The sequence below is a fragment of the Anopheles coluzzii genome, chromosome 3, assembly GCF_943734685.1.
Source record: "Anopheles coluzzii chromosome 3, AcolN3, whole genome shotgun sequence".
NCBI lineage: Eukaryota > Metazoa > Arthropoda > Insecta > Diptera > Culicidae > Anopheles > Anopheles coluzzii.
In genome coordinates, this window is record NC_064671.1 from 15,874,180 (window position 1) to 15,900,665 (window position 26,486).

The 26,486-nt window shown below is 45.8% G+C and overlaps 3 protein-coding genes across 9 annotated transcripts; all 3 read left to right on the forward strand.

Annotated features, from left to right (window-relative positions):
* Positions 1 to 582: 582 nt before the first annotated feature.
* Positions 583 to 14,177, forward strand: LOC120957349 (myosin heavy chain, non-muscle). Of its 2 annotated transcripts, none has more exons than XM_040379512.2 (18): positions 583 to 1,715; positions 6,054 to 6,271; positions 6,339 to 6,585; positions 6,663 to 6,910; positions 6,981 to 8,539; positions 8,610 to 9,069; positions 9,132 to 9,471; positions 10,251 to 10,410; positions 10,482 to 10,627; positions 10,689 to 10,977; positions 11,048 to 11,439; positions 11,510 to 11,622; positions 11,685 to 12,591; positions 12,664 to 12,872; positions 12,947 to 13,082; positions 13,158 to 13,373; positions 13,438 to 13,674; positions 13,749 to 14,177. In XM_040379512.2, the coding sequence occupies exons 2-18, from the start codon at positions 6,090 to 6,092 to the stop codon at positions 13,845 to 13,847; spliced, it is 5,940 nt and encodes a 1,979-aa protein (XP_040235446.2). In that variant the 5' UTR covers positions 583 to 1,715; positions 6,054 to 6,089; the 3' UTR covers positions 13,848 to 14,177. The 2 variants fall into 2 exon arrangements, with proteins under 2 accessions (XP_040235446.2, XP_040235447.2); XM_040379513.2 differs by having other exon boundaries at positions 583 to 893.
* A 1,409-nt stretch (positions 14,178 to 15,586) lies between these two features.
* Positions 15,587 to 25,305, forward strand: LOC120956547 (sodium/hydrogen exchanger 7). 6 transcript variants are annotated; one of them, XM_040378081.2, is made up of 14 exons: positions 15,587 to 16,205; positions 16,820 to 17,136; positions 17,202 to 17,488; positions 17,557 to 17,804; positions 17,873 to 18,075; positions 18,141 to 18,252; positions 18,336 to 18,489; positions 18,558 to 18,609; positions 18,938 to 18,967; positions 19,484 to 19,543; positions 19,983 to 20,086; positions 20,154 to 20,262; positions 20,342 to 20,455; positions 24,563 to 25,305. In XM_040378081.2, the coding sequence occupies exons 1-14, from the start codon at positions 15,911 to 15,913 to the stop codon at positions 24,677 to 24,679; spliced, it is 2,202 nt and encodes a 733-aa protein (XP_040234015.2). In that variant the 5' UTR covers positions 15,587 to 15,910; the 3' UTR covers positions 24,680 to 25,305. The 6 variants fall into 6 exon arrangements, with proteins under 6 accessions (XP_040234015.2, XP_040234016.2, XP_040234021.2 ...); XM_040378087.2 differs by lacking the exon at positions 24,563 to 25,305 and adding an exon at positions 22,389 to 24,296 and having other exon boundaries at positions 15,588 to 16,205; XM_040378088.2 differs by lacking the exon at positions 24,563 to 25,305 and adding an exon at positions 22,392 to 24,296 and having other exon boundaries at positions 15,588 to 16,205.
* On the forward strand, positions 25,195 to 26,273 carry LOC120958433 (S-phase kinase-associated protein 1-like). The gene is made up of 2 exons (XM_040381256.2): positions 25,195 to 25,305; positions 25,465 to 26,273. The coding sequence occupies exon 2, from the start codon at positions 25,534 to 25,536 to the stop codon at positions 26,020 to 26,022; it is 489 nt and encodes a 162-aa protein (XP_040237190.1). The 5' UTR covers positions 25,195 to 25,305; positions 25,465 to 25,533; the 3' UTR covers positions 26,023 to 26,273.
* Positions 26,274 to 26,486: the final 213 nt, after the last annotated feature.

Below are 26,486 nucleotides of genomic sequence, written 5' to 3' on the forward strand. Positions count from 1 at the left end.
AGCAACTCCGGCCAACTCGGAACGACTTAGGATGACTCCGGGTGACTCCAAACGACTTTGGACGACTCCGAATAGCTTCGGACGACAACGGACGACCACGGACGACCACGGACGACCACGGACGACTCCGGGCAATTCCGGACGACTCCAATTCCGGGCGGAATTAGTGGTTCGGAGTCATTCGGAGTCGTTCGGAGTCGCCCGGATTCGTCCAAAGTCGACCAGAGTCGTCTGTAGGCGGAGTCATCTGGAATCTTCCAGAATTATCCGGAGTCTTCCGGAGTCGGACTCCGGGCAACTCCGGACAACTCGGAACGACTCTGGACGATTCTGAACGACTCCGAACGACTACGGACGACTACGGACGACTACGGACGACTCCGGGCAATTCCAGACGATTCCGAACGACTCCGGATAATGCTGGGCGGACCTACCTTCCGGAGTCGGTTCCGAAACAATCGTAGTAAAATCGGAGTCGATTCCGGCTTTTTGCCTCCCATCACCCATCACTACTACCAACTCGAGACGCTCAACATGACGTTTCCGAGAGCTGGCCTAGGACGTCTGCGCAGACTCGAACTCGCGCGCACACGGGGCCGCCGCACGGGGTTTGCTGTCGCCGTCCGACTCGTGCTTAAATTTAGTTGAGTTTCGGTACCGCATCGGGCTACACTCGTGACCGCGCAACACCAATCCTGCACCGATCGAACAGCGCGCGAGTGGCCAAGAATCCCCAATCCATCCTTCCGAGCCGACCGAGTATGCACCTAACGACATAAAAGAAAAGTCCCCCCCTTCGAAAAAAAGAGAACGAGAGAGAGAGAAAGAGAGAGAGCGAGGAATCCGAAAGCAATCCGAGACGATCGAGAGCCGAGTTCGAAGGGAGTTACAGTGTAAGCGGGCAGTAGTTAGTAGTAACCCCCCGCCCTGTCTATCGATCATCTGCGTAAGCAAAAGTAGTAGCAGCAGTGAGCTGAGTGTGAGATAGTGTGCGTTTGCAGCACAGTGTGAAGAAAAAAGGATACCCACTATTCTCGAATTTCACAAATTAGCGCACAATCCCAAATTTTGCGCAACAACCCAGTGGTGCGTGTGGCGTCGTGGTGGTGCGTCAAGGGATCTCGTGTTCCATGCGTCGAAGATCCGAAAATCTTGCCAGTGAATCTCACGCGCGACGATCACGAACGGGGTGACACGACGAGGAGTGGTAGTGGTCAAACCCTCCTCTTCCTCCCAAGAAAAAAAAACAAGAGAAGAGAAGAAGATATTGGGAGCTTAGTTTATTTTTGCCCGCATTATGACTCGTTGTTCCGCTGCCGAGGAAAGGAAAACCAACAGAAAATAAAGGGGTGTGAGTGTGTGATCGTGTGTCTGTATGTGCTGCTACTACGAGAATGTTCCGCCCGCAGAAGGAGAAATCGTTGTAAAACAGCACGGAAAGCAAGTGATTTTTCATTGTACAAGATATATTACACCTAAACCGGGCGGAAAACCGTGTCTACCCCAAAAACGGGCGCGCGTGTGCGTTAGTGAGTGTAAGTGAATGAAACTTGAAATGTCTGTCCATTATTGGTGCGCTGCTAAATCATTATCGTGCTGCCATAGCGCCGCCGCCATCATCGTGTAAAGGCTGCAAACCCCCACAACCAGTGCGGCCAACCAGCCAGCCAGCCAGAGTGAGAGTGAGAGAAAAGCTGGAGCTATAATTATAAAAGGTGATAAAGAAAAGATCGCGCTTTCCTGGAATTGATCATTACACTTATTACACTATAGCTACTAAAAATGGGAGAGGAAAAGGCCAACATGCATCGAAGACGTCCCAAAAAAAGGGGGAGCAAGACATAGCGGGGAAAGATGATCTTGCGGCGGGATAGGATGGTTCAAGTTTTTCCGCCAGAGAATCTTACAAGTGTATGTGTGCGTTTATGTGTGCGTATGTGTGTGTGATCATGTATTGTGCTAGTGCCCGTTTTTCCGATACCACAGCTACGCAACAACGTGTGTTTGTGTGTGTGTGTGCTGCAGCGGCACAGCCCCTTAAAGATCTTCACGCGACAACGGGAGATTCTGCTGAAGATCAGTAAATTATACGCAAACGCACGGGAGTTGGGTGGTAGTGGTAATGGTAGCGAACGCACGGTTGGTGTGCGCTTCTCAGAACCAAACGATGCGCGCGCGAAAGAGAGAAAGTATTAGCGGAAGATATTTTTAAATCATAGGCATACCGATCCCCCATGCGAAAATAAAAAGGGAGTAGTAGTAGCAGCGGCCGCCCGCTCTTCTCTTTGGGGGGCCGTATTAAACGTTACGCAATCCAAGGCAAGCGTCGTGGCCTCGATGTGTTGGTGTGTGTTTGTGTGTGTGTTCGTTAGATCTCAAAAAGAACCAGAGAAGTTTCTTATTTAAAAAAAACACACACACACACACACAAACGCTCTGATCCTGATCGTGGAAAATGATCTCCACCACTTCGTCGCCGTCGTACGCCGTTGGGGCAGGCGCGTTGTTAATAGCATAATCGATTTTCTCGAAACAGCAAGCAGGTGGAAAGAGGAATAGCTGCGTGAGGAATGGGTGGTGCGGAGCAAACATGCGGTTCTCCAATAAATGTAGAGTGTTGATGGAAACCTGTTAAGCCGCAAGCGGTATTGCAGTAAAGTAGCGCACACGCACACTGCTGGAAAATGGGAACACATCTGTCGTTCGAGCGCGCACGCGGGGGCCAATGTCAGCGTGAGACGACACACTAATGGAACGCACGTGGCAACGATCGGTCGCTCTTGATGGAGCGTTTGACAAACGCTGGTTGAGGAGGTTGAGGTTTCACGCGTTTGTCTCCTTCAATAAAGTTTGTGTTTTTGGGCTAAATTAAAGAAAATGCATGGTTTTCCAGTAGTTCTCATACTTGTGGGACGCTTCCTTGACTTTTTCTCATTGGGAAGTTAACTTCATATGATGGAAATTGAACTCTATGGCATCCTTTTGGGACAGGCACAATGGGATAGGAAATTCCTATTGGATTTGTTCAACAAGGGTGCTAAAGAGGCCAATTCCCATTACATTAAGTTCATTTCACGCAAGAAGGAGTCAATCAAGTGTCCCACATCTATGAGAACTCCTGGAAAACCCTGTGTATAAGCTGTGATTTTCATGATGAGTTCAATATCTTTAAGATACATTAAATGCAGATATTTTGGGAAATTATTCAGTAAGAAATGGACCCCCGCTAAAGACGCCATAATGTTAATTTCGTGTTAATTTTCTCTACCGTCGTCCTGTTCTACCTGTGACGTACGAACCCTCGTAGGAATGTGCATTTACATCTCGTCCCGATCAATCGTAGCACTTGTAAAACATCTCCGCGCTCTCGATCTCGTGCAAAATTACTAAGTGTTACACACAAACACACAAGCACACCCTAATGTATGTGTGGATGCATGCCAAAGTTAATACAAAGCCGGGAAACATCGACCAAACGACGAGGAAGTTCTTTGTCACTTTTTGTTTGCATTGTTCACCGCGATCATCATATCGGCCGCTGACCGTTGCGGTCTAGCTGAGCAGTCTGTGTGCATGTGTGTGTGTGTGCAGGAAAAGTGATGGTGGTGAGCCTTTTATCTATTTTTAAAGCCCGATCACGCGTTGACGTTTTGCAAGAAGAGATGTGTTGGCTTTTGGACAGTGGCTGACGCTGCCGCTCGGTTAGCTACCCATCACCGTCACCGTCACGTGTACGGTAGCTGAGAGACATGGGGAGGGGGGTTCGAAAAAAAAACAGTGGTGAAACTGATGTGGTTGAGCAAACCACAGCTAACAAGTTTGCTATTGCGATAGCTTCTACATGACTTACATACTGAGAACTCAAGTGTTTTAAACAAAGGAAATTCGTTTTGAATTGCAGTTTTTTTGCACACGAAATGAAATGTTTCAAATTCAAAACAATTAATTGAAAAGTTTAAATTAATTAGAGGAACATAAATGAGGTAAATGTAAGCACTGCTCATAATACAACACTGTGCCGTTCAAACTGATCGATGCATTGCGAAGTCAATGGAGGCGCATGGTGCCTCGTGCGTGCGGACTTTATAAACAAATAGATTGGGTCAACAATAGTTAACACAATTTAGTTATAATCGAGAACGGGTGGTTCCCCCACATACAGTTGTGATTTTTTAATTGAAAAAGGGGTACGCCATGCCTGGAACGAGCCACTGTTATTGTTCCAAGGAAGAAGATAATTTATACCATAAAAATTACTTACATTTATGTGCGTGATTCCGGACTAGAACGATCATACCCATAGAAACGATCACTCGATCAGCTCCTAGGCCGGTATGTACCGTGCCTCTCATACATAAGGACTGTTTATTCTGTCTATGATCAATAAGTTACTGATAGCCAACATTTAAAAAATAAGACGCAAAAGGAGCTTCTGTAATAATACTCCTACGGTTTGATATTCAAAAATGTAAGCTATTGAAGTAGTAACTCTAGGCTGAAAGGCTTGCGACAAATGTGGAAAAAATGAGCTAAAAAAAAAGAAAAAATACGCCAAAGTAAAAGCAAAATTGTGGAGAGCAGCATCGAAAAGACCCCTGGTTTTGTTCACTTGTTTTGTCTAGGAAAAAAAAAACCTAGAAGTCTGTAAAAAGGCCAAGACCCCTAGTTTTGGCCACTTGGAAAAGAAGAAGTTTGTGCAGAAATAGAAGATTCAGCAACATCATTGCAAAAACACTCAAATTGTAACTGCCCAATACGATTCATATTAAAACGGATTCATATTAAATCGATTCCTATCAGAACTTAATTACAGCGCTCGCTGGTGATTAAAGACACAGACATGGGACTTTTGATTCCAAAATAATAGAAACAAAAGATTTAGTTGAAAAAGTTACCAGTTTAGGAGTGTTATATGTTACATGTGAGATGAAACAAATCTCGTTAAATTAGTAAAAGTTTTGCCCGATATACGCTATTAATGCGGACCGAAGGCAATAGCGTATCGCTAATATTAGCGTATGTCGAATTCACGGGTTTAAGTCAAGTTATAGCTAATTTTTGTATAATTTTGCTCAAAGTGGTAGGATTTAGCCACAGAATTAGTTAATTTATCTGAATTCAGCTGAAGAAAAAATAGATTTTTAAAATCAACCAAAATGGAATTTATTCGGAATTTGACAATTGATCAGTACAATCAGAAATCAGTACAATTTGCTAAAATATCTTTCAATTTTAACAAAATCGCATACATCGCGTATAGCGTATAGATAAAACTGTATTTAATACATGTACAGTACATATTAGATAATTTATGCACTTTACATTTATTTATAAATTGTAATATGCATGAATAGTGAATTAGTGATCGATCAAATGCGAATAAATAGAAAATAATATTAATATTATTTGATCAAACCTAACTTGATATCGTAGAATATTTCTGAAAAAAAAGCATCATCAAAACAACGAAAAACTAGGAGGTTTTAAATAAAAACTTTGGAATAATTGAACCGCATTCAAAACAAACCAAAAAAGCGAATGATCCGATGACAAATCCCATAAGTAAATATCCAATCATTAAATTACAAAAAAGCCGATCCCATTGGAAAACAATTACAGCCTAAAAAAGGCTAACATGTCAGTAAAAATAATTGTTAATAAGCACTTACAAGCAATTGGGTTACACAGAGGGTAGAGCCAACGAAATGAAACATATGATCAATCGATTTCCCCCCAGCCAAGCCCTCTACGGTAGGCGAAGCGCGACGGCATGGGCGATAAAAATAGTGAACAGAATTTAGTGCACAAGGTCCCGCCAAAAGCACGTGGGTGTGGCGGCGGCGTCGTCGGTTGACTATTTATAGCCTGGCGCTAACGATGTATGTTTGTAATCAAACGCGCGCCCACACACACCGTACTACCGATGCTCTCTCCACCGACACCGATCACTGATCGCCATCGATACATCGGTGGTAGTACACAGAATTGGGAAATTTACCCGCTTTTTGCTCTTCTCTCTCCTTCTCTTTCTGTTCCCTCCTTTTGCCATCCAGCGTTTAGGAGTTACCGTTGAATGAGCCGCTACCACCATGTCGCACCTCTTCCCAAGCGCCAAGGGTGATCAGTTGTGTCCGCTTGGTTTCCATCCGCAAGTGCGCTGGCCGACGCGGTGTAAGCGCTGCTTTCGCGACTACAAAGAGCACGGCAACAAGCGGAATGGGGACGATATAGCCGCTTCCACGCCGGTGCTGCCCGGCTCAACACAGTCACGGTAAGTGGCGATCTCACGTGTGTGTGATCGAGTGTTTTCACGTCAAATTTCCCCCCCATTTTGTTAGTAATCGTGACAGTGGCAGTAGCACCACACTGGACAAACCGGTCCGAAGCTGGACCTCGACACAGAACCTGCTCAGCCCGGGCGGTAGCAATGGCGGCAGTGGCGTCGGTGGTTCCCAGAGCTTCCAGCAGCGTCCTGCCTCGTGGGCCTCAACGCCCGACCTGGACAACATTCTGCAGACGGTGAAGGCCGACTTTACGGTCAACTTGCCGCTGCCCAGACGGCGACACACGACAACATTCGACAATGTTAGTAGAGATTTGTAGAGAAGTGTGAAAATGAAACCGAAATAATCTTAACGATGCTCCCTTTTTACAATGTTCAGCTGGATGAAGTTGATTCGACAACGGTGACCATTAAACGGCCCCCGCTGCCACCAATTCTGAAGGTGGAAAGTGTGAAAAAGGAGGACAAGGTCGAGCTGCAAAAGCGCGAAGACAGTGTGGCGGATATTGTGATCGAGAAGGGTGACTCGTTGGCGGAGCGGGTGCGCAAACTGAATCTCATAAAGCGGCAGGGCAGTATAGAGCGGGAAACGAGCAGAGAGCGCTCCGTGCCACCAAAACAGGAGAAGTAAGTGTCCATTTTGTACTTAAGAAACAAAAAACACTCCATAATATTTCTTAAATCTCATTCACAACAGGGAAGAGCCACCAGTCGTTACGGCGAAGGTGGTCCTAAAGCCATCCCTCAAAGCAGAGCCGGAAACGGTAGAGAAGATCGAACGACGAAGACGTAGACCCATTCCAGACACACCCGATTCCAGTGTCACCAGTTCCTCATCCTCATCCTCTTCCTCCTCCTCCGCGAATACCTCCTCCAAGGTAAGCGCAAGCAGTGCTGCCAAACCCTCGGTAACGTTCGCCAGCACAACACAGCCAAGTGCCGCCTCGTCAGGCAAGGAATCGCACACAAGTGAGTCAACTGCCACGACCCCAACTAAAACCATCATCCGAAGGCGACGCACCGACGAATCCTCCACACCGTCAGCGTCATCATCGTCTTCCACGTCCACCTCCACTTCAACGTCAACCTCAAAGGCGACGCTAACCCAATCAAGCCCCACGATAGCGTCCTTCCAACCCAAGAGCACCATTCGCCCCGCCAGCGAACCCCAGGTCCCGAGTACCAGCAGCGATGATGTCAAGTTTCTTATCTCGATCAAAGACAAGAAAGCGAAAGCGGACGACGAGCGGTCGATCACGACCGAAACGACCGAAACGACGGAAGCGACCATCGTGGACCACACCGATCTGCGCGAGCTGCAGGAGGAGAACGAAAGTCTGAGGCGCGAGCTGGACACGGTCAAGGCACGGGCGGAGCGGGCCGAGCGGGACAAGAGCGACATACTGCTGCGGCGGCTCGCCTCGATCGACACCGTGTCGAACAAGACGGCCGCATCGGAGGCGCTGAAGCTGCAGCAGAAGGTGAACGAGCAGAAGCAGCTGATCGACGATCTGCAGGACGAGAAGAAGTTCCTCACCACCAAGCTGAAGGAGCTGTCGGCGGACATGAGCGCCCGGGGCGGCCGGGGCATCGAGGAGCAGCTGCGCCAGAAGCTCGAGCAGGCGGAAACGCTCTGCGAGGAGCTGATGGACGAGAATGAGGAGATCAAGCGCGAGCTGCGCAACATGGAGACGGAGATCGAGGAGATGCACGACAACTTCCGGGAGGAGCAGGCGGACGAGTACGCGTCGCTGAAGAAGGAGCTCGACCAGACGACCAAGAACTGCCGGATACTGTCGTTCAAGCTGAAGAAGTCGGACCGCCGGATCGAGCAGCTCGAGTCGGAGAAGGCGGCGCTGGGGGCGAGCGGTGATCTGGCGGCGAAGATTAAGCAGCTCGAGGACGAGCTGAAGGTGTCGAACGAGGTGGCCCGCCGGCTGCAGGCGGAGCTGGAAAGCTCGGGCACGGCGCCTACCTCGCCGACGAAGCGTACGCCAAGCCTGGGCAACATTGGCAAGTCGACGTCGGCGGACAGTAAGATGTCGCGCGCTTCGCTAACGCGCGGCGGCTCGCAGGAAGATCCGGCCCAGCTGCTGCGCGATCTGCAGGACTCGCTCGAGCGGGAGGCGGACCTGCGGGAGCAGCTGAAGTACGCGGAAGAGGAGGCGGAAAATCTGCGCCGCAAATCGTCGCGCGTCGAGGACGAGAACGATTCGCTGGTGATGCAGCTGAAGAAGATGGCAACAAAGGCAAAGAGTAAGTGATTTTTTAAAGGAGGCTATAATCAATGGGTAAGGAACTAATATTTGGCCTCTCTTCTTTACAGCAAAGAGCAGCATCTTCTCAAAGGCAAGAAAGCTGAGCCCCGCTCCTACGTCACGCTCCAACGCCGATCCTGCTCCGGTTGAAAAGGACGAAGGCATCTCCGACGAGGAGGATCCGGCCGAGTTACGCCTCCAGCTGGAGCTGAACGAGCAGGAAATGGCCGTGTTGCGGCGCAAGATGGAGGAGCTGGAGCACGAAAACAAACACGCCCGGGAACAAATCAAGGATCTGCAGGAGAATCTCGCCACGAAAACGAAGGAGCTGGGCCGTAAGGTGCCGTCCGCGCTGGGCAGCAAGTCCGGTGTGAAGGATCCGCTGGAGGAGAAGAAGATCACCGTGATGGAGGACGAGATCAGCGAGCTGCGCAAGAAGTTGATCGAGAAGGATCGCGAGTTTGAGCGGTTGCAGGCGGAGATGGCGCTGGCCAAATCGAAGGGCGGTAAATCGCTGTCCAAAACGAAGTAAGTATGCCCTTAACGATCTCTCGGACTCTGCACTACAATGTACCTCACCTCACTTGCAGATCACTTGATGCACTCACTGAACAGCAGGTACAGGACCTGAAGCGACAGTTGCAGGTGATCGAGCAGGAGGCGACGGTACTGCGCGCCAAAACGCAAAGCCTCGAGCAGGACAATGAAAAGTATCAGGCCGAGATTAAGAAGCTACAGGCCAAGGCTAAGCCAGCCGGGGCAACATCGGCGGCAGACACCAAGAAGCTGACCGACTCCATCGAGCAGCTGGAGAAGGAGAAGCAGGAGCTCGAGGGACGACTGAAGCGCATTGTGCAGGAGTCTACCAGCCAATTGCCGATGCGTCTGGCGAAGAGCCCGAACGATATGCATACTAAGCTGCAGCTGAGGGTAAGTTTTAAACTAGTTAGAATTACTAACTACAGGTTATTCAATCATATTTAGTGCAGTTCTCGAACCCAAGGGGGATTACGATAAAAGTGCTAATTCTAGGCTTCATCTGTTTGTTTGTTGTTGAATGGTTTGATTGATTGCAAGATCACGATCATCTTGTTCAGTGATCGATAAACTTTGTGCTATTGAGAGCCAAATTCTTGATAAATACTGATAGAGATCCATGGAAAACACAGAATTAATGCACTCGGTTTGTGGAAAATTCGGTAATGTATGATGGGTCTAAGAAGGCAAAAGAGCTGTCATCTAGAAAGCAAAAAGCCACATGAGATTTACGAGCAATACATTACATTGCTGGCCTACACCTTGCAGAGCTTCGTAGGATTCAGCCATGTTTCATCAAGGCTGCGGAAATTCTAGGCTAGAATCCAACGAACGTCTATACCGTGCTGCCTATAATGCTTTATCCCTGAGCATGTCTATTCTCGCTGCCAAGCAATTGATTCTTTGGTCAAAAGGCGAAAAAAGTGTAGAATTATACCGACGTAGGCCCTAAAAAAAGGATTTCACTTCGAAGGTTTGAAGGTTACCACGTTCATATTTTGAAATGGATCATTTCTTATTATGGATCATCAATGGATCATTTCAGCGTACAAAACGATTCTTTCATAATATTACTTGTCTCTTCTTTAAATACAGTTCAATTTCTTACAGTTTAAGAGCCTTTTTTAATGAATTTATTTAAACACGTATTTATTTATGTCTTCTTATTCTAGAAAATGGTTGAAGACAGTGAATTGGAAATCGACGAGCTGAGAGCGTTGGTTGGTAAAGCCGGTGCAATGAACATAGCCACGCTCGAGAAGGAAAAGAAGCGACTCGAAGCGGAGCTAGCCGAAACGAAGCAACAGCAAGAGAAACTAACCAGCGAACTAAGTAGCTAATGGAACATTGGACAAAAAAATAACAAAAAAGTAATGTTTTTATATTTTCCACCCCAATTTTAGGCACACTGAAGAAGGAAACGCTTGAGCAGCAAACATCCAAGCTGAACGAGGCACAGCGAACGGTGGAGAGGTTGGAGGATGAAAACCGAAAGCAGAATGACAAGATCAAAACGCTGGAAGATAAAATCACCAGAATTAATACTACAGTAAGTGTAGGAAGGGTAGGAGTTTTATGTTCTAAGTAAACTGAATTTTCCCTTATCACAGATGAAAACGGCAGAATCGAGCAAATCGTTGCTCGAGATACAGTTGAAGGCCGAAAAGGAGAAGCACACGGGCACCGAGCGTGATCTCGAGAAGGTGCGCAAGGAAAAGACCAAGCTGGACAATCGCATCAACGATCTGGAGAAGGAGCTGCAGCTTTCCAAGAAGAATGCCGAACTCATCAAAGAAAGCCTCGAGCGGGAAATGGCAGCACTGAAGAGCAAATCGGCCACCGGAGCAGAGGATAGTGAATCGTCCAAGATTCTACAGGATCTTAAAAAACAAAATGAAGGTAAGCGAGTGTTTGACATTACACAAATCCAGATTTGTTTCATTTTTACATCATGTCATCGCATTTGCAGAACTAACAACCGAGATCCACCAGCAGAGCAGAAAATTCGAAGAGCTGCTACAAAAGCACGAAACCATGGAGGAGGAACATCTCGTCACCCAGGCACAGCTAGCGGCGGAGCGTGAAAAGTTGCAGGAGCTGGACAAGCTGAAGAACAAGCTGCTCCAGGCGGAGGCGATCGAAACGAGGCTGGTGAAGGAAAACACCAACATGAGCCGCCGGTTGGTCGAGGTGCAGAAGAAGCTGACCGCTGCCGAAACGAACAACGACAGTCGGTACGCCAGCATCGAGCTGGAGAAGAATCGCATGAAGACAGCGCTGGAGGACAAGCAGCATGACTACGAGAAGCTGGCGAAGGAAAACGAGATGAACGCGTACCAAGTGAACCAGCTGAAAAAAGACGTAAGTCGATGGGATGGGATTATCCTTCCTTATCTTTTAGTAATTCATTTTCCGTACATTTTAATTCCAGAACGAAGATCTTCGAGGCAAACTGGATGACTATGAGCGCATCAACAAGGCTCAGAGGACGCTTAGCGAGCATAACGCTCACTTGGAGCAGGAGCTGAAGAGTGTCTACACGAAGTGAGTTTTAGAGTCCTTATTCCCTTTGATCCTTTTTGATCATATGCTCCCCATCTTCACAGGCTGGAAGCATCGGAGATGAACGTAAAATCCGAGGTGGCAGCGACTCGGCTCCGCTACGAGCAGCAGGTCACCAATCTGCACAACGAGCTGACCGCAATGCAGCGACAGTGCGAACGGTTTAAGCGCGATCGCGACACGTTCAAGCAGCTGGTCGAGGCCGCCCAGAAGCAGATCGGCGACATGAAGGCAAACCGGCGCAGTCTTGCATCCGTCACGAGCAGCAGCGGGGACGATGACGACAAGACGAAGATAGTGGCACTCGAGCAACAGATCGGCTGTCTCGAGGATGAGCTGAGCGAGGCACGTCTCGAAGCGAGCAAGGTACGCACCGAGCTCGTGTCGGAGCTGAGCGCATCCGAGATCAAGATTTCGGAGATGCAGTCCAAGATTAACGAGCTGGAGGAGGAGAAGATTATGGGTAGCGGCAAATCGAAGGTCCCGGGTACCAAGACCCGCCTCGAGCTGTCCTGGCAGAAGGAACGGGAAGAGCTGCAGCGATTGGTGCAGGAAACGTCCACGCTGGCACGCGATCTTCGCCAAACGCTGTTCGAGGTGGAGCGCGAGCGGGACAAGGAGAAGCTCGAATCGAAGCGCAAGATCGAGCAAATCAAAAAGACAACCGAGGAGGAGATCGAGGAGGGCCGCCGCAAGGTGACGGAGCTGCAGAGCGATCTGCTCGAGCTGCGCGATGCGCACGCCAAGTTGCGCACCGCGAATGAGAAGCTGCGCCGGGATCGTGATCGTTACGAGCGCGAGCGGCAGGACGCGACCCGCAAGCGGCTGGAGGCGGAGGGTGACCGACGGATAGGGGCGCTGCTGCAGACGGTGGACGAGCTGGTGAAGCTGGCACCGGAGCTGCAGAAGACTGCGCCCGCCAAGGATTCCCACACGACAAGCACTGGAAAGGTAAGTGCAGGAGATCACTACACTGTTTGGAGACTGATTTCAAACGCCATTTCTCTTCTCGCCATCTCACAGACCATCACAGCTAATGCACCCATTCCAACGCCGCCGATGCGTCACAAGAGCCCCTCGCCAGGGCCGGGTGGAGCCGCGCAGCCACCACAGCAGTCGATTTCTACAGTATTAGCCAGGCTGGCCGATGCGTCCGAAGATCTGCGGCGTTACCAGCGCATGTGCGACGAGGAAAAAGACAGGGAACGGGCACGCCGCGGTGGAATGCGACGGTAGGCACTCACGCACGCCTATATTTTCCCAGGAATTTAAGTAAATTGCAATTCCACTTCTTTCTACTTTCCAGTGCTGCATCGCAGGAGAACGACGCAATGCATGAGAACGTCCCTGGGCGGCCTGTGATGCGGGTGAACCGTAACGGTGGCAGCCTGTACAGGAAGAGTCTTTCGTTGGATCAATCCATGCAAGCTGAGCAGCAGGGGGTAACAACGGACACTGACTCTTAAAGCTTCTCCAATGGATTACACTAATTCCATTTCGGTATTTCCCTCTTGCAGCTTATCTGGAAGGAAGGTGACGATAGTATGTCGTCGCTGCAATCGATCGACTCCGACTATGGCATGATGCGCCGGGACTCCAGTCTGGACTCGCGCCTATCGACAGGTTCCACCCAGAGCGATATGCCACGCATGCGCAAGAAGAAGCGCGGCATTATGGGGACGCTGCGCAGCCTCAGCCTTACCCGTAGCAAGGGCACGGAGAGTGACTATTCGGTAGGATCTAAAACCTTCATATGGAACGATTGAATTTCTAAAGCCTCTTTCTACTCCCCGATAGCATCAAGGATCCGATTCCGACCTGAGTCTGGCGGGTGATATTCGGTCGAGCAAAAGCAATCTGAAGGGAAAAATATCGGGCATGTTCCGTCGGGCGGGGTCATCTTCCCGCACCAACAGTGCCGAGGCGATCGATCGCGAAGTACAACGACCGGTTGCAATCCAGACGCTCGGCAATGGTCCTACATCGACCGTGCCACCAAGGCCCGTGTCTGCTAGTACACCGCATTTAGCTAGAGTAAGTAGCATACAATCAGTTGGTTATGGATGGGGAGAAGATCTGCATTGTACGATCGTTCTACATCTTATTAGGCTGGCAAACCTCCCACACCGTCCATGGCAACGGCGCAACGAAAGCGGCTCAGTGCTAACCTTCCACCAACGGGACAGTCGTCGGGCGGTGGAGGTTAAGGAAGGCAACATGCACGGCAACATGCGGCTCTACTAGCTGAGGCTGAGGAAATCAAGACGGACAATGTTTTGTGACATAAATTCGATTCGAATCATTGTCGATCTCTCCATAATATCCATACACTTCACACACACACTCACTCACACACTCACACACTAACGAGTTAAATGCAAACGTCCGTGTCTATCGTTTAATAGGGGAGTAAAAGTGCACTTTTTTTAAATTGTTCATCGTGATACTGTTGATAGCGAGAATGAAACAACCGAGAGCAATTGTTTAAATAAAAAATAAAAATAATGTTCCACTTGCTGTTTTACGGTGGGTTGTTTCTTAATGTGTATAAGTTTGTGGTAAAAATAAAAGGCACGTTATTGAAGAAAAATGGTTTCGATGTGGAATTTCGTGGAAAATTATTACTAAACACAATAGAAAAGTAAATGGATGAACAGTTGAGAAAGAAATGTTTTTACCCGAAAATCTACAACTGGCTCCTCATCGAATGATGAAGAAGAGTCACGACTTGATCATGATCAAGCTGATACAGCTAACAACAAATGGACCACATATAAGAAACGAAATACGTAACCAACAAACGACTTCACCAGTAAGATGGCCTTGCTTGTCTTCTAGCCAACCCAACACTAGACTAGACCCTCCGAGGCTCGATGGTGAAGATTTCGGGAATGAGCTTAGACTCCAAGTCTCTTCAGATTGACATCCATCAGCAGAGACACTTCCAAATTGATTGCTACTATCAATTGCTACCACGTTCCGTTAATTTTCGGTAACTACAAGAAGTACAGACACACATGTGAAGCCATATTGGGAATTGAGTAGGGGCTGGTAATGCTGTCTAGCAACCAGTAGAGGTATACTGCGAGATAAGACCCTAAACGGTCAACTGATACAAGGTCTACTAAAGCACCGAGCGGAGGTCGGTGACTCGAGAATTAAGGCTGAATCTGCAACAATTTGCTCACGAGCGGGAATTCTGATCTTGGGACCCCTGTTGGTAACAGGGCCCCACGCCGCCGCTTAGTCCGCGTAGTGTTTGATTCGCTAGCGCTGGTAACCTAGGACTCCAGGAGTTACACCCTGCATCTGAGACATGGACTACAAAGATCGTCGGAAGGAAAAGCTAACCAAGATCGCCCGGATCCTGACGAGCATAGGACAATCCACAAAGTAAAGCCCAAGCGGAGGTGTCAGAGGAAGTACCCTAAACGCGTCCTACGAGATTCCAGCAACATGCAAAACAATGGAACGCTTGTGGCGCGCTAAGTTAGTAGAATGGTGATGTAAACAAACCTACCTTTACATTTTTCATGATGGTCGTATTATGCAACGGAAGTTTCTTGATGTAAAACACAAGTTTAACTGGTAAAACTACACTTCCAAGCAGGAAAATTACGTCGCACATAAACAACTTCCATGATCCATGAAACCACGAGTGCTACTACCACACTGTTGTTTGCATGTGGAAAGCTACGGTCATCTAAACTGACACATTGCAACACAAAAGTGAAATAAAGTTATTCAAATGAAAAAAAAATAAAGATATCAGAAAAAAGCTAGAAAATTGTGAAACATGTACAAAAAACTAGAAACAAAATTACGTTTCAATTTTTTTTTTTTCGAGCGCCATGCACTGCTCGAACACATTGTCATCGTGCGTTCGAGCAGCAGCAACCAACTGTCAAACTACTGGCTGTCATAACAAAAGACGAAAGAAAAAAAAATCAATTCCATAATCAACAAAACGAAGTGGAAGAGCAGTCCACAACGGAATAACAAAGGCGAGAAGAGCAGCAGCGGCTGAAGGTGTGCTTTTCTGCGTTGGCCCCGGGGTTATTCCCCCAATTCCGTGTAGTTCACGCTCGAGAAGAATCGCGAGAAAAGTAAAAATCGAACCCGCAATCATCCAGCTCCCTGCCGTCACCGTACACCGTTCGCAGTACCTAGTCGATACCAAGTGTCTCGGTCCGCCGCCTGTCCGGGGGATCCACACGGGGAGCCTGATCCGATCCGGGACAACATAGCCCAACCGGGCGAGGGTACAGCAATGTTAAGGCGGCGTTCGGCGAAATCGGCCACCAGCTACCAGCAGCGCTCCCGGTACCGGTTCCTGCCCGCCGTGGTACTGCTGGTGCTCGCCCAATGGTGCCTGCTGGATGCGGTCGTTTCGGCCGAATCGACCGACATAGAGCTCGATGCGAAGGCAAACAAAATCCATCAGATCGATTCGCTCAATCTGTTGCTTTACACCTTCCTGCTAACTTTGACGGTGCTAACGATATGGCTGTTCAAACATCGGCGCGTCTCCTGGCTGCATGAGACGGGGCTGGCCGTGATTTACGGTAAGTGAAAAGTGTCTCCCAGCATGCCTTTTCCTTTTTTTTTCTCTCTTTTCCCAATTCTGTCCTAGCTTCAGTGAGTGGCGTGAAATGTTACGGTGCAGTGTTATCAAAAGCACACGAAAAAACCAACGAAACTAAACAGGAAGGAAACCGGAAAGAAAATCGGATTATTCCAATATTAACGCGCGGTCTGTAATCAATAGTACGGCTGTGCGTCGCCCAGCGCGTTCCCATATGGTACGGCTGTACGGGGACGGATCATTTTACAGTGCTGATAGTGGAAGGGGACATACAAAGCGGCGGCAGCGAGGCTCGAATGACTAATGCGTTTTGCGCAACGGCAGTACACACTGTATGGTTGGCTGTGTGATGTGTGTTCCTCCCCTGCATGGCCTTCTAATGGTCATGTACGTACTTGCTATATTTACTTTTCGTCGCCAGCTGCAGTTCACGGGAAACCGGCTGTGATAATATAACCACGACAATGTGCGCTCATATGTAATTACTTGTGAAGAAGAAAAAAAGGTTTTATGCAAATTGGTGTAACTGTTTGATAACAACTGTTTTTTGTTTGTTTTTTTTTTCCTCCCTTTCTTCCTATCCTCCACCACCAGGCCTCATCGTGGGAGCCATCATCCGCTATGCCGGCACCACCACGCCAATCATACACGTTTCGGTGGAAGCGGAACCGGATGCCAAGTTCAACCAGAGCCTCCCACCGGACACGCTGTGGCTCAAGTTTCCGGGCAATCTTCCGCACGGTTCCGACCAGCCGGTAAAGGCGAACAAAACGTACACGTACAGCTTTCGGGGCGAGCTGGGCAATGTGGAGGAGAACGAGATCGACCTGAAAGCCACCTTTGATCCGGAAGTGTTCTTTAACATCATCCTGCCGCCGATCATTTTCCACGCCGGGTACAGCTTGAAGCGGGTACGGTTTAGAGTTGTTTGCAGGATTTTATCTGCGGATTACTGATTGAATTACATTTTTTTTAGAAATACTTTTTCCGCAACCTTGGTGCTATTTTAATGTTTGCCATCATCGGCACCACACTGTCGGCGTTTTTGATCGGTGCGCTGATGTACGGTTTCGTGCAGCTGATGCCGAAGCTCAAGTCAAGCTTCACCTTTCTGGACACGCTTTACTTCGGGGCACTGATTTCACCGACCGATCCGCTTACGATATTGGCCATCTTTAGCGATATGCATGTGGACGTGAATCTGTACGCGCTCGTGTTCGGCGAGAGTGTACTGAACGATGCCGTTGCAATCGTTCTAAGTGGGTGAGTAGAGTTAGGATTATTGTTAATTAATCAAATTTGACTAATTATTGTATGTTTTTCGTGTGCAGCGCTATCCAAAACTATGGCGAACATTACTCGAGCAACGGCGAGTTTGAAGGGCACGCGTTTCTCCGCTCGCTGGGCGATTTCTTCAGCGTGTTTGCCTTCTCGCTGCTGATCGGCGCCTCGATGGGTTGCGTGACGGCAATGATGACCAAGTTCACGCGGATACGAGACTTTCCGCTGCTCGAGTCGGCCCTGTTTGTGCTGATGTCGTACAGTACGTTTTTAATCGCGGAAGCGGCCGAGCTAACAGGTAAGTGAAGCGATAGGGGATTATTTGGACGTCTAGAGTTACCTTTTATTATATGTTTTAATTCGCAGGAGTGGTCGCGGTACTGTTCTGCGGCATCTGCCAAGCGCACTACACGTACAACAACCTGTCCGATGATTCCCGTACGCGCACGAAGCAGATATTTGAGCTGCTTAACTTCCTGGCCGAAAACTTCATCTTCTCGTACATCGGCGTGTCCATGTTCACCTTCCCGAAGCACCACTTTGATCCGCTGTTTATTTTTACCGGTTTTGTAAGTGTTTCTGGGTTTTATGAGGGCCCCTTGTACAATATTAATGTTTGCTACCACTTCCACAGATGTGTGCGGCTATAGGGCGTGCTGTAAATATTTATCCCCTGTCAGCCCTGCTGAATATAGCTAGAAAGCCAAAGATTTCGTGGAACTTCCAGCACATGCTGTTCTTTGCCGGTACGTTGCCCGCACGCTTACGCACTGCCTCATTAAGCGGTGAAATGTCTTTAATGTATTTACTTTATGTTCCTTTCGCACAGGCCTACGAGGTGCCATGTCCTTTGCACTGGCGATTCGCAACACGGTCTCCGACGCAAGGCAGGCAATGTTAACGACCACGTCGCTCATTGTCATTACGACCGTGATCATCCAGGGTGGGGCAGCCAACTTTCTGCTCAACTGGTTAAATATTCCGTAAGCACTAATGTTGCAGTAGGGTCAAGCGAACTATTCATTTCTAATGTCTCGATGACTCTTTTCAGTGTTGGTGTTGATGATGAAACAGAAGTTCTACCTTATCAAGGCGTCCGAAGTGTAAGTAAAGCAAAATGAATTTTTAAATTAACTTTTTATCTTCCATTGCACTTTAGTGTTGCACTGTGATAACAAACGGTCATAAAGCCACCATGGCCTAAATAATGCATCTCTTTTAAAATATTGGTTGTGCTAATCCTATTTTAATTTTACAAAAAAACCTCACCGAATCAAAACGAACGCTCTGCTTGATGCAAATTCGTGAGGAAAAAAACTACTCTCGAAAATAATTCTGAATCGTTATTATTTCCATAAACAATGTACACCACTGGCGCACTGTTCTCTCACCACCACCCCTCTTACCAACACTCACAACCCAAAAAAAAAGGTGTACAATTCGATGGAGAACACAGCTGGGGTATGTGTAACGAAAACAGTGAAGAAGCATGTCCTAACGCATTAGGATTGTTGTTCGTTGTTTGATCATTAGCTAGTGGAGTTGATGAATGATATTCTAATATGTGTGCATGCCTGTCTTCCTCGCCCAAATACTGTTGTATGCGTGCGTGCGTATGTGTTAGCTTCATTCGTTAATCGATCCGATCGGCCGATTTTCTTCCAGTTGCTTGCCTCAAAATCCTACTCCTATGCGTGTTTGCGTTTCCATGGTTTCGTCGCTTCTTTCGAATGTTCCTTCCCATCTTTATCGATTAAGCGTTGCTTGGCTAGTGTCACACGTCGCATACAGCAGTCGGTGTAGATCATTGCGCTTTTCCCTTTCACTTTTCACCTGCCATTTATTTGTTTTGAAATAGCGTATTTGCACAATTTCCTAACAACAACAAAAAAACTAATCCAACACAAATGTTTCTCCATCATTGCTTTTGCGCACATTTCGGCACACAAATCCTGTTCGGTCGGTTTAATTTTAAAGTCGATCGACGTTGGTTTAAACCTTAGCCAACTGCAAGTTAATAGGAGGGCAAGTTCTCTGGTAAGAGGCGTTTATTAAATTTTTACCTTCAAAATTGTGCTAGTTAAATTGAAAAGTAGTATGCAATAGATTTAAATTGATATTATTTATTAGATTAGTTTGGTAGGTTGTATTGGAAAGAACATTTAGTTAAAAAAGACTTAGTGAAGACGATTCTTTAGTATTATTTTGTGCTTTCGGAGAACTTAGACCCCGACTCGTGATCTACCCCGCAAACACACGTTATCATGCATTTTCCTATTGTTTTATCACACTCATCACTGCTAAAGTCACATTCCTTATATGTTTTAATTGGTATTCATTCCTCCCCCAAACCAGTTAGCCTTGGGCTTTTATTTGGAATTGTTACGCTAGTTTGCTGTTTGACTGTATGAGAGCTTAAACGCTTGTCTCCAGCTATCTTTAATAGTAATGTTTCCGTTTTACTTTATGCGCAAAGGATTTGGAAAATCCGGACAGTGAGGGTGCCACCACACCGGGAGGCACAAGGAGAGGCCACGAAAAGGCCGTTTTAGCTCGGCTGTGGGGCAATTTCGACTCAAGGTAGGAATGTATTGTGTTAGTGGTTGATTCTTACTATTACTAATTCTAATTGTATGCCCATTATCAGGTACATGAAACCCCTGTTAACCCACTCGCGTCCAACATTGCTTGAGACGCTACCCGTTTGCTTGAGCCCGCTGGCTCGTCTGCTTACCACCACCGAACAACTAACACAGGTGTGTACAGAAAAGCGTTCCTCCATTGCTGCGTTATTATTAAACATTTCATCCACAACATTCGTTCATTCAATTGTAGGACGGGCCAACGCGTCGCTCCGACTCCGATTCCGATCTGTGCATCGACGACGATGATCGTGCATCGCGCGGCGGTCCCGCCGACGGTACCGGCCGAAGGAATTCAATCAATCGCGTAAGTATACGCCTCGTTTCGGACGATCGCAGCACGATATTTGCAAGCTATAAAAACCGCGACTAAAAACCGCGCATCCGTTGCGCGTGTAGTGTGCGCATAAGAGCAGATGAGCTTGTGAAAACTAAACCCACTCACACTCGTAGGGAACAATTGCATTTTAGTGCATTTTGTAGTAAAGGAAGAAAGGAGGGGGTTAAGTAAGGAATTTTAACATAGCATCTCCTGCTCTCTCTCTCTTTCTATTTAACCGCGGTTGGCAAACGTAAAAGAAAATGCATGAAATAGTTCTACTAGTACTAATACTAACTCATAAATACACATAAACACACTCACATTCACACTCCCCATCGCCCAATGGTAGGCATATAAGCATTAGAAGGAAGAAGCGTACAGTAATTAAAAATTATGCGGTCGTGCCTCGCTTGCGGTGTGCGCATTTGCCCGTAAGCGTGTTTGTTTTTCTTGTTTTGTTTGGTGAGTGTCTCGGGATTATTGTTAGAAGAAAAAGGTGTATTAATGGGTAGTTAAACCCTACTATACTATAACGGTGGTATTTATCTTTGTCTAGTCAAATGGGAACGTTTAGTTTAAAAAGGAAAACGGTGTAGCAAGTTGCTTTTTCTTAGCAGGAACATAAAATAAGCGAAATAATTGTATAATTGTGCATAAAACAGAAGCGTATGTGTAGCGTAGATGAGGCTACCCTCAAGTGAGGTGTCCCTAAAGTAAAGACTGGCCGTTTGTGGAATGAATGGTGATAGAAATTTTCTGCCAGTTTTTATACCGCCAGGGGCCTATATATTGGGTCGCAGTATATTGAATTATTGAACCTTACACAGAGAGAGAGAGAGAGAGTTGAAGTAGTATCATCCAGTGGGTAGACGCATAGATAACATTCTATGTTAATGAATAATGTGAATTGTTGGTGCAGCATTAGCGTGTGTACGTCCAGAGAAAGGCCATCAGTAGAAGAGTAACGATTAGTTTCCTTAACCTGAATGATCTACTTACTTACTTAACCGTTGATTTCGTCGATTGTGATCTAAAAAATAATGTATCCCTATTTTTTGCATGCATGCGCTTACCTACGTAACCTACGACCCCTTTTCACGACCCCCAATTTTGACCCAAACCCCCGCGTCTGTGCACTGTCGTGTGCGTGATTCAACTGTGTGTAATTGTTCTTACTATTGGGTGTCACACGTCGTCCCGTATGTATGCGTCCAAAAAAAAATCATAATTTTCTTTCAACAACTTTCAACAACGACAACTGAAACAAAACCAACAAATCAATACACACGCACATACTCTCTTCCGCCTTGTGCTATAATTTCCCTACAATCTACTACTATCGACAACAATTGCCACCGACCACTCTCCAACTACTACAACTGCTACTACTACTACTACTATTACTTCTACTACTTTCTCGTCTGGCGAACTCCCGTTTTGGCCACCGATTTCACACACAAACCTAAACTAATCACTAAACCACCAATACTACAACACAACCCGTGCAGCGACAGCAACATTCCGATGCGGCACACGAAGCTAACGATGCGATCAACATACTAAGTAGTTTGGGATCTAATTTTATGTGAAATAGTAAAGCACCATCCGGTTATTGCTGGTATTTGGCGTATGTTTGCAAACAAAATAGCGTTATATATATGGGGTTATGCTTTTTGTTTAGCTAATTTTCTTTTTTCCTATATTTAGTTTTGTTTCGGTTGCATGTTCTCTTTCTTTTTCTAAATTGCATTTTCATTTCACTGTTTGCAACAACATTTTATACACTCTTATCCTTTTGTTTCGTACATTAATTGGCATTGTAACGTTTATTCTTACGTTTGTTTGTTTTTCTTTTGTTTCTTCCCATTTTTACATGACTCTTATCTCGTCTCTTTTCGGTGCGTTCGTTGGTGTGCAGCAGAAACGTGCTGTTTAAGCTGATTGTTGGCCCCGTTATCTAGTTTTCCCTCCCTCTCTCTCTCCTACCTCCCTCCACGAATTGATTTGCTCAACAGATGTGTGAATGCAGATGTGAACTTCAAAAGTGAAACGAGCAAAACTCGATCAAAAAACGTGTTAATGTTTTGCCATAGGGTTTTATTGTGTTTTCTTCTTCTTTGGTATTATTTAGAATAATTTTAAGTTTACAAAATTACACTATCCTGTTATTTAGTGTTTTAGATTCGATAGTTTTTTTTTTTCATTATTGGGGTGTATGGATTTTCTGGGTTAATTGTTTGATCAGCGAGGAACGACAACAACCCAACGTTTTAGTACTGTTGAAGTCTTTCATCTAAAACATTCATTTATTATTTTACAGGGCTTTCCAAGTCAATTTCGAATGTGTACAGCATTATTCACCACCTTCAATATGTTTTTCAACTGCTGTCAAATTGTGTATTTGCTTCATAATTCAATTGCAGTTCTTACACATGATTCTCAGCACACCACAAAGAACTGTCAAACTCAATCCAGCTTGAGACGTGTTGAAAATCATGTGGAAGAACTGAAATTTTATTGTGATGCAAATACAACATTTGACAGCAAATGGAAAACATCTCGCAATCAATGAAAAATGATGTAGATATTGGAAATTGACCCGGAAAACCTTGTATAATTGAATTGGTAACGAATTATGTTTAATTTTGTAGTATTCAAGTATCATTTGTAAGGAAGAGATACGAAACCAATTTTAAAGTAATAATTATGAATGGTACAAATAGAAATCATGTTATTTTAAAACCGATCTGGCGGGTTCTGTTTTAAGAAGTTAATCAGTCCACGTTTTGTTCCGCAATTCGATACGATTGTGTGCAGTATTTGATGCAACCAAACTGTTGTTAACAATAATCATACGATGCAGCTATTCAGCTCTCTTGCAGCGAATTTTCTCCCCATTTTACGTTCTGGTTTTGATGATTATTTATCGCTACTACTTTTGTTTGTATTTACCCGCCTGGTTTTTTTTTTGTTTATAAAGATTCCGTTTTTATAGTTACCCCACACGATTAGTGAGTAGTAGATTGTAATTTGAAGAAGAAAAAAAAAGATATACAAAACTCCCCTCTGTGATTGGTCATTGCTTTGAAGAGACAGCAAAGCAGCAGCAGCAGCAGCAGGAGCAGTAAGATGTTTCGACTTTGGTAGATTGGATTTAAGAAAGAGAGAAAAACAACATAAAATCTTACACTGTACTTAGTGCGTGAGTAATACACACAGGTTTGAACGTTCGTTGATTGTAAAGCTCAAACGTATAAATTGTTAACGCTTGCCAATGTGTCAAAGAATGTAATGCAACACAAATATTGATACAATATTCCCGTTGAAAAAAGAAAACCCCCAAAAAAAAAATCAAACGAATACGCTCCACTAAAACGCTGCGTCGAGAGAGAGTGTGTGTGTGTGTGCAGACATATTGGTTTTAATGCATTATGAGTTCCTTAAGTGATCTTGCTACTAAAGCAGAGGCGCATTGCGTTAGTGTACTATCGGTTAGCGGTAATTCAAGATAATTAGATATGGTGAGTAGATGGGAAAATACAGATACTGAAGGTAGATTTGTATAGCAATGTGCTACGTTAAGAGTTTCGTCAAGCTGTACGTAAGCCACCAGCTTCACCGTAACCTCGATCGTGATCGATACTAAGCCGACAGTTTGACAGGATAGTAAACGAAGGTGCTAGCTAGACGGATACGATGGCGGAATTAGTCAGCCATCAGCAGTACTCGATGCAGCTGCAGATTGTTTAGTTAATTCTTACGAAAACAAGGAAGAATCCAAACAACCAACTATTATGTGCATTAAATACACTGATATTAAATGAGAGCTGTATCTGTTACTACTTTGTATTTCCTAGTTGCGCTATCATAACCTTTTCTCTTTCTCTCTTTCTCTCTCTCTTTCTCCCTCTCTTTCTCTTTTTAACGTTTTTTCTACCCTCTGTATAATGGTTCCATAATCAACCTCTCCACTCCGGATGTGTGGTGTTACTACTTTAATCCGAAAATTGAAATGCTTCTCCGACGGACGTTTTTTTTAATGTGTTGTTGGTTGTCTGACTAAAAATATCGTCGTTGTTTTAAACGATTTAGCTAGAAATCATGGACGACAGTGATCATGGGACGTTCCGTGTCTCTTCCTCTAGCAACATTGCTAACCGCATCATACAGCAGGGAAGAAGAGCTAGTGGAAAAATATTCCATTTTTAAACTAGATCATCCATTAGATATTGATATTAAACTGCCATCCTAACAATGAGATACTTAGCTCCTAATATTAGTTAGCTGTACTGCTGCATACGTGAAGTTCTTGTTTGTGACTGTGATATTTTAGGGACAAAAATGTTGCTGTTCTTTATCGTTTAGGACTCTTTTTTTTTCAAATTTTGCTGTTAAGTAAGTATTTCATTCTATTTCTGAATTTTTAATTTCATAAAATTTATCTAATACGCTAAACAATGAAGATTGTTTTGTTGCAAATACAAAGCATGCAATGTGTATTTCACTTCTACATGAAAATAAATGTAACACAGCATTAAAGTGCTTAATCAAATGAAGTGATCCGTAGTAGAATTTCAATAAGTTTCAAATTTTCAACAATCGATCTCTACTTTCAATTCATGATAATATGACCGTCTCTAATAACCGTCAGTTCAAAATCGATCTAAAAATCTTGCCCTCTAATTTCGAAATCCTCTGTGTTCTGCTGCTGTCAAAAGTGACATCTGAGCCTATTATGGCCCAACCCGTTTTCTGCTAGTTTTGAAGCCCCATTTCGTCTCGTAAAGCGCTTCAGCATAAACACGCAGAAAATTTTCCTACCAGCGCGTTTTACGGTAAGTAATTTAGGCTTTTCCGCTTGTTTTCTTTGCTTACTGGAATGCTCCAGCCATTGCACTTCCATTGAAAGTAAAAATCGGCTAGGAATTCCGCGCATCGCGTGCCAAAAACGTGCGCTAACATTTCCTTGTTTTTCGCTCTTTGTGTATTTTTAGAGTGCTTCCTAGGAATCGATAATCTCGCCCTAACACACACACACACATACAAAAACACATACCTCCAAGATGCCTACCATCAAGCTGCAGTCGTCGGACGGGGAGATTTTCGACACGGACGTACAGATCGCCAAATGCTCCGGCACCATCAAAACGATGCTGGAAGATCTGGGCATGGACGAGGGGGACGATGAGGTCGTGCCGCTGCCGAACGTCAACTCGGCCATCCTGCGCAAGGTGCTACAGTGGGCCACCTTCCACAAGGATGATCCGATCCCGGTCGAGGACGACGACAGCAAGGAAAAGCGCACCGATGACATCAGCTCGTGGGATGCCGACTTCCTGAAGGTGGACCAGGGCACCCTGTTCGAGCTGATCCTGGCCGCGAACTATCTGGACATCAAGGGGCTGCTGGACGTGACCTGCAAAACGGTGGCGAACATGATCAAGGGCAAAACCCCGGAAGAGATTCGCAAAACGTTCAACATCAAGAACGACTTCACGCCGGCCGAGGAGGAGCAGGTCCGCAAGGAGAACGAGTGGTGTGAGGAGAAGTAGTAGTGTGGCGGCGGCAGCGGCGTCTCTTTTGCTTGTTTCTGTGCAGGGTTTGCAGCTATATCTATGCGCTCCGGGGTCGGGTGATTGTGTTTCGTGTCCAATAAGCATACGTTATACCTTCATGTAGATCGATAATCCATCTGATTGGTTAACTAATTTTTTTGTACCACCATACTTGAATTTTTATTTTACTCGGTTCTATGAAGTGGAACATGAATAAACGCGTTTCTGCTACATAAAACACAAGCAAAGCGGTTTATTTTCCTTTTTGATGTAGTAGTGTTAAAAGAAATCTCCCCTATAGGAATGAGCAGCATAATATAACTTTTCAAAAGGAATCGATCGTGAATAAACAATTCAATCCAAAAAAGGTAAGTAATGGACTAGCTTTAGGTTGCTTATTACAACTTTATATTAATTATTGTCATTTCTTCCTCATAAAGGTGCTTGTGTCTCTCCAGTAT